Here is a 12,449-nt window from a genome sequence, read left to right on the forward strand (position 1 = left end):
AGGGACATGTTACTGTTTCTACTTTCAGTTAGGGCTAGATGAAGGCATGTGTATTGCTGCATATTTGATAAAATTAGAATCCTAATAAATAATGTTTCAAAAATCATTAAAAAATAGAGCAAATCTTTTTCTAACAATAAAAAATGTAGCTGTATGTAACCATTTAGGCTATTGAGGGTCTCTCCCCCTCTGTCTTTACTGTAGGCCTATTATCTATTTATGTAACCTTAACTTTAAGTATGTAAATGACCATCACTGCTAATGATTTCAACGACTTCCTATGATTTTATTTGGAAGAATAAACCACATTAATAAAAATTCCAATCGCAAAATGGTTTGAAGTTTTCTACTTTACTTTACTATGTGTTTCATGCTGCATGTCCCATTGCTTATGTTCATGATTCAGTAATTTATTTCGTTCCATTGACCATTTTACATATTATCCTTCCATTACCCTACTGTACCTATGTGTAAAGGGGAGTGGGTATATTTAACGCGAGCAGTTTTCCTGCTCTGTCTTCTTTGCCGGCCAAAATATGGCTTCTCCCATGAAAAAAAAAAACTTTCCATTTCCTTTCAAACTGAAAACAGAATTTGTCAAGGCCACACCCCACCCTCCATCTTGCCCCCTCCATACTACAAAAAAAACAACTCATTGTGGGACGGCTTAGTGGCTCTAAAAAAATTCTGAGAAAAAAAAAAAAAAAAAAAAAAAAAAATAAAAAAAATACTAAGTCTAAATCTTTATGATACTTCATTATGGTCTGTAGTGTTTGTTGTATGTGTGAGTGTGTGGTGTGTCACACAAACAGGGATTCTTTGTTTCATTTTCTTACACTTGTCGTGTATTATCCTTTATTTATTTGTCAAGCTTTTTTAATACTTTTTGTTCTGCATTATTTAACGAATGTTGTTTCTTTTGCTGAATGTGTGTGTTATTCTGTACGTTGTTAACGGTTTAGTTGCTGTGTCTTGTAACGTCTACGTTAATGAGCTTTATAATTACCGTTCAAGTTCATACATTATCATTTCGCCGGATTTTTTATGCTGGGTTAGTATGTTTAATAACCATTCTTGCTACGGGTGACTTGACTTGCTTACATTACATTACTTACTCCACTCTCCTCACAATATACGAAGGGTCCTTCCGTAACATCTTGACTCCTTCTCCACTCACCTTGACTCCTTACATATATCTGCACGTACTGTTTATGCTGCTGTCCCCCAAATACCATTCCTTGCCACCCCTCCCTGTGGCTACCAGCATGAACTGCTCCACTCCAGAAGTCTCTTTCCACTGCTTTTCATTCACTAAAAAAAAAAGCTATTCAAGATGCATCCATCTTATACATTTCCACCATTGACTTGCTGTCTGGATAACACTGTGTATGTATATATATATATATATATATATATATATATATATATATATATATATATATATATATATATACATATTATATATGTATATGTATATGTATATATATATATATATATATACATATATATATGTCTGTATATATATATATATATATATATATATACATACACATATATATATATATATACATATATATATATATACATATATATATATATATATATATATATATTATATATACACATATATACATATATATATATATATATATATATATATATATATACATATATATATATATATATATATATATATATATATATATATATATATATATATACTTTACTATGTATGTATATATATATATATATATATATGTATATATATATATGTATGTATATATATATATATATATATATGTATATATATTGTATAGATAGATAGATATCTGCGTAGATTAGAATCCGTAACAATTACCTTGCAAATACGGGCTTTAAAGTTGTGCGGTTAAAAAGGAATTACTTGAACAGTTACATATGCGTGATGTGCATGTTGATATTTTGTAAAAGTTTGATACCGTAGCCCAGGTTGTGCAGTTTCCTACCAGACAAAAAGTTTGCTAATTACAGTCTTTATGACATTCACAATTAATTATTTGGTAATAAGTACTAATTCTCCTCAATGCAAGAGCTACCTAAAGTGGGAGACAGTCCCACTGTTAAATCTGCCTTATTCATTCCACCTGCAAACAATTAAAAGTGACAAATTAAAGTTGTTGTTGTTGGGAACTGTATTATATTTGGCATAAAGATTTTAATTTTTACACATGGTCAGTGTTATGTTTCAGCCCCATAACCTATTTAGTGGGTCTTGAGTTTAAATGCAAAAAAAACCCCTCATGGGTGCCATGTCATTTTTGCATTTAGATTCAGATTATTTTGCATTTGTAAAGCACGTTGTGCTGCATTTTTTTGTATGAAAGGTTATTTTTATTATTAGACTACTAATAGAGAGGACACAACATGGGCACACCTGTACTCTTTTGTAACTGAGTGAACGGATACATCTGCTTTCTCTCCAGGTGCTCAGTAAGAAGAAGCTGCAGGATCTGGTGAGAGAGATCGATCCGAATGAGCAGCTGGATGAGGATGTCGAGGAGGTCTGTCAGTGGTTTTAATTGCCATTTTAAATTAACTCTGTTCTGCAGTGGACTTTTTGGTGTGAAATTATACCACTTGCATCTCGCAGGTTGTTGTTGCTCTCCAGCTTCTCTAACCTACTGCCACATCCATCATTTGGAAATCTTATTCTATTTAAAGCCTGGCTGCATGAAAAATGGTGTGAGCTGAAATCTAAGGGATTGGTCCAGCCGCTGTGGAACGTTGCTTTCCTTTACTGAGCACGATTGATGGTTTTCAAAATGCCTGTCTCTTTTCAGATGCTGCTACAAATTGCAGATGACTTCATAGAGAGTGTAGTGACAGCGGCCTGTCAACTGGCTCGCCATCGTAAATCCAACACCTTGGAGGTGAAGGATGTTCAATTACATCTTGGTAAGTTTACAGGTTATAACGCTGAATATTTCCACATGGGTGGGTAGAGGGTGTCTCTATAGGTCACAAAAAAATGTATCTCAGGAATACATGATATGATGGACGGCCTGTAATTACTGGGGGGGGTAATTGCTTCCAGAAATGGTTTTGGACATTATGTCAATTTGATGTGTGAATCATTCATTTCTTAACCCAAGGTGTTATCTTATTAGTTTGAACCATAATGACAATCATGTTCAAATATGAAAGTTACTTACATCTGTGATAGGGAGCAGATTTAATGTTTTTGAATTTTACAAAGAAACGACAAATGGCATCTTAATGGGAAGCCTTCATGGATCCATGTGCAGTAGAGAAAATACAAAAAAAAGATCTTTGAAAATGTTAAGCCAAAAAATGTGTTTTACCCCTGAGTGAAAGTAATTTGTGCTCATCTCCTTGAGTGACTGCAAACATTCAGTCAGAAAATGCAAGAGCTTCATAGACAGTTTTGGGGTAACATGGCAACCAAACCACTGGTAGGAAAATTGGCAACTCTGCTTTACTGTGTTCAGTTTAAAGTACACACAGAATGTCACAGTGTAAGGATAATCAAGGCAGTTGCCGAAGTTGGAATTATTTGATTTATAGCCCTGATAACTAACAATTTTTGGAAATGAGATGGAAGTTAGATCTTGTGAGTAGGACACTATGCTGATAGACGGAGTTACTTGCAATGAAGTTAAGGCCCTGATAGCACATTTACTTGTTATAATTTAAAGGAGTACTGCATTACAGCCTGAGTCCTGCTGACATTGTGCATTGCTTTCCTCAGAGCGCCAGTGGAACATGTGGATTCCTGGTTATGGCTCAGATGAGATCCGGCCGTTCAAGAAGGCTTGCACCACAGAGGCTCACAAACAGGTGAGCAATAGAAGGCTTTGTTTCTGTTGAGCATATTAGAATATTCATTGTAATTGTACAACATGTAGACAAACAAGACAAATGTTGACTAATCTTGTATTTGTCACTATTTAGTTTTATATTGCAATGCAACATACAGTGGGCCTAACCGGTTTCATTTGTTTTCATTTCAGAGAATGGCGCTGATCCGCAAGACAACCAAAAAGTAGCAAGACTGTACACTGATGTGTTGTACCCACTCCGTGTAATGTCTTTTCTTTTTCAGTTGGGATTGTTTTGACTAATAAGGAAGAAAGAGATGGTTTGGGTGGGATTTTTTTTTCCATTAGATAGTTTCATTGTTATGTCTCCCTAACGTTTGAGTGTTTTGCCAGCACCATCACACAATGTAATTCTTGTCTAATGATTTTGTTTTGTTGCCATTAAGCTAAGCCTGGCAGAACTCTATTCATTGCATTTTTGTCAATAAACATTTACTGGAATACTTCTTTTCGATGACCACTGCTGCATCAGGATTGCCTTTTGATACTCTAGAGCATTTTGTTCGGAATGTTAAAAATGTTTGGTGTTATCTTGCATATAATGGTTAATCATAACTGTTGAGTATGTAGTGGATTATAGCTCCCCTGTTCACCCACTCTACTCACACAATACTGTTGATTAGTGTTTTTTTTTTTAAGAGGGTATAGAATACCAAATTCCTACTACAAATGGTGGCTACAAATTTGCCTCAGTTAGATGTTTGATGTTTTGTATTGTTACTGATTGTAGGTTTTATTACATTAACATTTATTTCAACAGTCCTTGTAAAATTTTATTTTTTACTTTTGTCTATTTCAGACAAAGTGGAGCCTAGATGTTGACATTTCACAATGTCAGATTAAAAAATTAATAAATGACTGATCTGTTTGAGTAAAAAAGTTTGAGTATGGCATCTTTTGCCAGACTGAATTTAGAAAAAGCCATGGGTTCTGCATACACGGGAAATGGTTATATTTGAGTTAAGGAACAGGCTTTTACCTTGTAGCCAATGTAAAATCAGTTCACTTGTTCAATATCTGCAGAGAACCAATGGACAATAACCTGTATACAGACATTTTAGCTCATCAGTGATCATCTTTAATCTGGGTGTCTTTTAGAAGCTAAATCAATTGTCAATTGTCTCAATTGTTTGGTTGCAGAAACCCAGGAGGCTGTTTATCAGCCAGATGGACAGTAATTGCCATGGAAACCTCACAATATTTCATAAGAACAATATCCAAAAGCGCTCCCTAGAGTGGTTTCATTTAATTCATTTCAAAAACAGCCCCTAAAAAAACAATCACTCACTTTAAGCATGGTGCTGTGCAATTATTGGTGATGCAAAAAAGCCTTTCCCAGCCAACTATTCAGGACCAAAGCATGCATTCACAGTCAGGGGGATGTTTCTAATCTCCACCGGGGCACCCGATTGCTGCCAATCATCGGCAAAAATCATCGGCAGAAATTGCAGATTTATGTGCAGGTTTTGAGGAAAAGCAGGTCTGAGAGATGATAATGCCAATTATTTCCCAAGCAAAAAGAGAAAAAGAAAAGAATTATAACATTGTAACCAAAGTACAAATCTATCTTGATAAACTTGCGACCGCTCAGTTATATCATAGGCCCCTTGAGGCATCAGGATCCAGTGGTTGGCGACAATTTTCTCAATGTACAGGTCTTGAGGTCCAAAAATCAATATGAGAGAAGCTGTGATCGTATCCCAACCATGCAGCCTCATCCTGCACCAATGGCTTTGGCTCAATATGTCATTACAACTCCTGCCCTTCTGAACTGAGGCAAGCAATGGCCTCATCAGTCCATGTTAGTCTAATGAGCTGTGGGCCTAGAATCTTACCTAAAGGAGCATGGACCTCTGTGTCACGTTTTAAGAGTCCTATAAATAGAAAAAGCTATGGATTTAGCAATTTAACAAGCTTACAGCTACACTAGCAGCTTTGTGACAAAGGCACACTTTGAGCTACGTCCTCACAGTGAAAATACTAACATTCATATTGGTGTCATATATGGCTCTTGTTCCGTTGTGATATGTCCTTGCCATGTCTCGCGGCTATATTTGTATGAGCATGTTTTTAACTACTGTAAGGTGGCCTTGGATGTCCCTGAAAGGCACCATCAAATAAAATATATTGTTAAAATGACCATGTTCACCATCTTAGTTTAGCCTGTGTCAGATGGCCAAGTCATTAGTTTTCAATAACCACGTACAAAAAGTATTGAGCAAATTATAATTTTAAACCTGATGATGGCGCTAGATTAAAGGGACGTTGAACATATAGTTGTGAAGACATTTCCCTAAAAACCAAAAATAACCAGTTGGTGGTGCTAGATGGACAGGCAGGGGATCACCAAAGTCAGAAGGAAATTATTCTCTGGGGACCATGGATGTCTGTGCTAAATATCATGGCAATCCATCCGATAGTTTTTAGGTTTAAAAGGTTTTTCAGTCTGGAATAAAAATATCAGTTAAACAAATCTCTTTCTAAAGTTAAAACTTAATCCATTTCAGGAATGTCAACAAAGTCACAAAATGTTTTCTCATGGGAGGGCCAGATGTGGGAGGAAAGAGGTCGGGGAGGGGGGGGGGGGGGGGGGGGGATTAGTTGCATTTAACACCATATCAAGGCAAACCTTGTAGTTTCCTGCAGTCACCAGCTCTACATGTCATCATTAACAGTCATAGACAGTAACTTTGCCAACACAATTTGAAAACAATTCTTATCACGTTATAGTCTTTTCCATAGAGTGAACATTGCAGCCTAAAAAGGGAAGTTGTTAACAATACAGCTTTACATCCCCTGGGAAAACACTAGGACATGCAATTATATTTGCTACAATAGCTTTGTTGAGGTTTAACGTTATTTTTTAGAAATAACTACATGTCTACCTACTTTAATCTAGTCATTGTGACTATTTTAGTATTGAATACAGGTGTAATTAATATAACCGGTGTTTTCTGAATATAAACAAAAACAAAACAAAAAAAACAACTCCTAAATTGATTGAGCTTTTTACACGATTGTCACTAGGCAATTAAATCGTAGCAACTAAGATTAATTGTGTTTTGGTTCTGTTAAAACATCAGCTGCTGTTTTTTCCCACATCAGTCTCTGACATTACTAAATGCTTAAGACTGTCTCTTCACAAAATACAGTAGGTGCAAAAAAGGCATTTCAAATCAGTGGGTTTCATGACGGTCACGTTATTACGCTAAACATCCACTACAAATCCAACTTCCTGGGGGGCCGGTTCAGGTTCTACGGTAACATGAGTGCAAATGGCTGACCGCCACCAGTCCACAGTTTTAAGCACAACACTTCTTGTTGTTCTTGGAGGCTGTGCTGGGCTGTGCCAGGTTGGCTCTCTGCAACTGCAGTGCATGTGGTGCTGCGCACTTCACTCCATCCCAGCCCTCCAGCAGCTCTACCTCTCCACTCAACAGACCCTGGTAGACCCGCCGAGTCAGCAGCTCAAAGACGTCCCTCACGCCCTCACCTGTCCTAGCAGAGGCCTCCACATAGGGCACCCCTAGCTGCCTGGCCAGTTTCTCAGCCTCTTCCCGACTCACCACCCTCTCCCCCTCAGCATCTCGGTCACTCTTTTGGCCTACCAGAACGAACAGAACTGTATGCGGCTGAACTCGATCGCACACTTCAGCATGCCACTCCTTAATATGGTCAAAAGAGTCTTGGTTGGTCATGTCAAACACCAGCAGGCCTCCGACGGAGTTGCGGTAATAAGAACGGGTCACTGACCTGCGGAAAGAAGAGGAGAGACACGTGGGAGAAACAAAGAAAGAGTGAGGTGGTTTGAATTTCAACACATGAAAACCTATTTCCTGTTCCAGTGAGCAAATAATCAGTGGATTCTGTGCACTGTTTGAGTTGAGTTTGAGATAAGCAGATTGACAGAGTCTGTTTCTCTGTAAGAGAAATTGATAACCATTGTGTTTTTCTCCCCCTAATCATGAAACTGACAGAGGTATGCAGTTCTCCCATGAGTAAATGATTTAACCAAAGGACAGGCTTGTCAAACAGTCCTCCCAGCAGCCAGCTGGTAAAAACTTACTACTTCACTAATTCTTTATGTAAACAAACCGGATTTGGCTTAGTTTTTAGCTGACTCACATGGGATTAGCGGGCTACAGATACCATGCAGAGATAGGTTAACAGGCACAGTTTGCAATTTGCTACGCTTCTTTCAACTGGAGAACTGATATATTTAGAGACAAAAGGAAACATGTTACTACTACTGTTTTTTTTTCATTAAATATGCTAAGCATTAAGAATAATGCCTTTTCCACTGCATTACTGCATCTGTGTACACATTGCACACTGATCTTGTGAGGGCGACAGGGTGGATACACAGTCATAGCTTAATGCAAACACTGATGAACAGCTCCAGTGTCAATGGGTAACCAGCGGTAGTTTATTTGGATAGTATATTTGCATGAACACGAGTCATTTTTTGAAAATTCATACCGTCTTATACAAAGAGCAATAGCGCTACAAGGCCTGGCGCATCCTCACCTGAACCTCTCCTGTCCAGCAGTGTCCCAGAACTGCAACTTGACACGGACCCCCGGTTCCACCTCCAGGAAGTGAACATAGAAGTCTACACCCACTGTCTGGTTGATGGACTCCAGGAACAAGTCTTCGGTGTAGCGCTTCAGCAAGGAGGACTTGCCCACTGTGGAGTCCCCCAGCATGATGAACCTGAACTGGTACTGCCACAAAGTCAGGTCCATTGTTGCTGGTAGTGGAAAAGAGTGATGACAGTGAATACAGCTTGTGGGGATACAGAGGTGTATAGAAGTTGTGGGAAAGAGAAGGAAAAAAAGATATACACTTTAGGAATTATAAAAGAGGTTGTAAGTAAGATTAGGAATGCTTGAGGAGGAATATATTAAATAGCCTAGCTGGTACTTATAGGGGCTGGAGAAAGAGAAAAAAAGATGAAACCTGTAATAAACTAGCAACTCCACATCAGCTTCCCACCAGTCGGTCCCTTGACGCTCCAAATGTTGAGAAACAACCACAGCAGCCACTCCTTATTAATCTCTCAATCAGTAGAGCAGTCTGTGTTGATCATCCCACACTCCTATGCAGTTGATGGTTGCAACACAAGTCTCATTCCCATGGTGGTTCATCAAAGCCTCTTCAAAAGCAGGTATTTGGAGAAAATCTGTCCCATAAAGTAGATCCCAGTAGAGCTGCAGTTCTCATCTGAGTTGCTGATCTTAACTGCTACTGTAAGCATGTGCATGAGTATGCTGTAGAATGTGGAAAAAAAAAAAGATGTGGAGTGGGAAAAAGGGGGGGGGGCAGATGTGAGAAGGGATTAGTGGCATTTAACACCATATCAAGGCAAACCTTGTAGTTTCCTGCAGTCACCAGCTCTACATGTCATCATTAACAGTCATAGACAGTAACTTTGCCAACACAATTTGAAAACAATTCTTATCACGTTATAGTCTTTTCCATAGAGTGAACATTGCAGCCTAAAAAGGGAAGTTCTTAACAATACAGCTTTACATCCCCTGTGGAAACACTAGGACATGCAATTATATTTGCTACAATAGCTTTGTTGAGGTTTAAAGTTATTTTTAGAAATAACTACATGTCTACCTACTTTAATTTAGTCATTATGACTATGTTAGTATTGAATACAGGTGTAATTAATATAACACGTGTTTTCTGAATATAAACCAAAAAAAATGGACTGAGCTTTTTACACGATTGTCACTAGGCAATTAAATCATAGCAACTAAGAGTAATTGTGTTTTGGTTCTGTTAAAAACCTCAGCTGCTGTTTTTTTTTATATTGTGGGTTGTAATGAATAGGACAGCCTCTAGGGGCTGCTAGACTTTTAGTTTTGTATATAAATAAATACACCAGTGGTTTAAAAGGTGCACTATGAGCTCCTGCATGGTTACTTCTGTTGACATTCCAAGTAAATTTCAAACAACACAGAGCAAGCTCGCTAGCCTGGGAAAACCCTGACGAACTTCCGGCAAATTTGAGAGTTGCTCTGCAAGTCAGTCTGGCCAAGAGCCATTCAAGCCATGGATGTGTTAATTAAGAGAACTGGATACAGCGTTCGGCGGGAAGCCCCGTTCATTCCAATGAGTGTGCTCAAAGGCGCATAAAGCAATCATGGAGCTCGGATCTTCCGCGTTGACTGGCCCGTGACGTCACGATGGACATGCGCACTAGCAACAGTTTGTTTGTGTTGTCGTAGCAACCGGTAGCAACATGCTTGTTCATGAGCTTCTCTCTCTTCTCTTGGCGAACTCATGAACTCGCCGTTTCCTTGTGTAAAATATACACTAACGTTAAACATTGTGTTTTCGTCGTTCCTGATCGTTCACATGCTTATTTAAATAAACAAATGATGTATTTAGACCCCCAAGGAGATGTAATTATGTCATGCTACTAGCTAGCACTAGCGTCCTTTATATAGATCTATATAAAGGTCGCTAGCTAGCACTAGCTACTAAGGTTAGCCTTTAGTTTTGTGAACAGAGCTTCTCTTAATAACATCCAGGGCTTCATCTCTCATCCACGTTACAGGATGAGCATACCGTGGATGTATTAATAGAACACATGGTGAATTACAACCTTATTATCCATTATTACAGCTACAGGACCACAGGAGAACAGTCATATGAGCATGTGCAGCGCAGTCTGCTCGTGTCCATTATGTGTGTTCATCATGCCTAGTTCAACAACTCTGGAATCGGCTACTAGTAAATGCTAAAATGTGACATTTAAGTGTTCGGGCTGGTAAATTGATGTACCCCAAAAAAAATTATCCGCCGAAATATAAAGTTTCTTTCGCCACGTAAAGTCTGTGGGAAAAGTCTTTCTGCGCCAGAGGGTGCAATTCCACCCTTATCCGCTAAGCCCATGGTGGCTTTAAGACATGGCGCTCTTCCTGGGGCTTGATTCAAGCCCATTTCCAATTTTCCAAATTGAGGCACCAATCACAACTGCTTTACACGATGACGGCCACCAAAGCGCAGCAACCCGTTGATGTCGCTGCTAAGTCACCTGGATCGTTGGTCTGATTGGTTGAAGGACTACCCAATTGCGCCCAGAGGCATTTGAGCAGTGCCTGTTGGTGACGCCCTTTGGAAATGGGCTGTGACTGAAGCTTGCCCAGACCCTCTCTCAGTTACAACTGAGAAGGGTCTGGTGTCAACCAGGCTATAAGCTCGCTACTCCCCTCATGTTTCCGTAATGGTCATGACTAACTGTCACTAACCCCCACCCTCTCCCCCAACCATCTTGTCGGTGATTGGCTGGAGTGATTTGTTGTATTTTGGTGCACAGGCTGCGACCAGTGTTTGACGTTTACGACCCCTGCGTTGTCTCCCGAGACCGGGCTTTTTCACAGTGTATTCTGGGGGCAGGCAGCTAGTAGATCAAGGAGAGATGCCTATGATCTGAGACAAAAATGAAATCTTATGAAACCATGCAGGAACTCATAGTGCACCTTTAATAGTGCCATTAGTGAAGACAAAGCTTTTAAGTCTATTTAAGATATGTGTGTGAGTATCAATGAATGTCCCTGGTAAAAAGCAGAAGTTGCTAGGATTCTCAGCTCCACTAGAATAAAGGTCAGATTTTCAAGAGGAATAAAAATATATTTATTCAGAATGACCACACATATCTCATCACACATGCATATGAACTTCATAAATAAATAAATACAAAAAATACAGCATGCTTTCATACATTTAGGTCACCAACTGATAAACAAAGGCATTGGTAGCAATGATTTACTGTAACTAGCCACTAAATTTGACTCCAAGAGAAAATATAACATGGAAGCTTGATGCTTATCATCTTCAGTTGGCTGCTACTGATGTTTTGAGATCAGATCTTTAGGTTTTTCTTTCAGTTTAAATACATGTTTTCCTATGCCAAGCTTTCTTTTTCAGTTAATACGGTTGACTCAAGGGTCACTTTGAGTTGGCCGGATTGTCAGATGACATGAGTGCATCAGTATAATTCATTTTAGGAAGTTCTGGGTCAGATATGGTAGTAAAAGGCAATGGAGTTCAAAATTGTGTTTGTCGATGTCAGCAGATTAAAAGGTCTCAAACATAAAAGTCATGCAAGCAGAAGTGGTGAGGTCAGGTTTAAGGCGTAAACACGTAAAGCAATAACACCCCAAAGTGCATAATCCATTACAACTTTCATGAAGAAATGAATAACCAATCATCCTTGTGATATTGGCTAATGCCTAACAATTCACCTTATGACAAAATAAAATTTTCTCTCTCTCTCTCTCTCTCTCTCTCTCTGTCCAGTTTAATCTCATACTCGTACGGATTTGCATGTACACTCCATATACTACGGTGCAAGATTATTAAAAGCCTGAATGGCATATAACTTACTCACTTTTGTCGAGTAATGAGGTTATGATACGTAAGCTGGTATTAAACCTAAAAAGGAGAAATACATTAATACATAAAACAAAATTGTAAGACAGACAAACACTTCAAAAGAAGTAAATCTATCAATATGTCTATTTGTCATGATGCACAGGCAAAATGTTGGCAATA

At 38.5% G+C, this 12,449-nt stretch overlaps 2 protein-coding genes across 2 annotated transcripts; one reads left to right on the top strand and one right to left on the bottom strand.

The window, feature by feature from the left end:
* The first annotated feature begins 2,279 nt into the window (after window positions 1–2,279).
* On the top strand, window positions 2,280–4,324 carry taf12 (TAF12 RNA polymerase II, TATA box binding protein (TBP)-associated factor). The gene is made up of 5 exons (XM_039806145.1): window positions 2,280–2,290; window positions 2,435–2,540; window positions 2,820–2,934; window positions 3,749–3,837; window positions 4,011–4,324. The coding sequence occupies exons 1-5, from the start codon at window positions 2,280–2,282 to the stop codon at window positions 4,044–4,046; spliced, it is 357 nt and encodes a 118-aa protein (XP_039662079.1). The 3' UTR covers window positions 4,047–4,324.
* Window positions 4,325–6,577: 2,253 nt separating this feature from the next.
* rab42b (RAB42, member RAS oncogene family) lies at window positions 6,578–9,144 on the bottom strand. The gene is made up of 3 exons (XM_039805308.1): window positions 8,838–9,144; window positions 8,406–8,628; window positions 6,578–7,631 (listed from the first exon to the last, which is right to left on the bottom strand). The coding sequence occupies exons 2-3, from the start codon at window positions 8,621–8,623 to the stop codon at window positions 7,181–7,183; spliced, it is 669 nt and encodes a 222-aa protein (XP_039661242.1). The 5' UTR covers window positions 8,624–8,628; window positions 8,838–9,144; the 3' UTR covers window positions 6,578–7,180.
* Window positions 9,145–12,449: the final 3,305 nt, after the last annotated feature.

The sequence above is a fragment of the Perca fluviatilis genome, chromosome 7 (genome assembly GCF_010015445.1).
Source record: "Perca fluviatilis chromosome 7, GENO_Pfluv_1.0, whole genome shotgun sequence".
Taxonomy (NCBI): domain Eukaryota; kingdom Metazoa; phylum Chordata; class Actinopteri; order Perciformes; family Percidae; genus Perca; species Perca fluviatilis.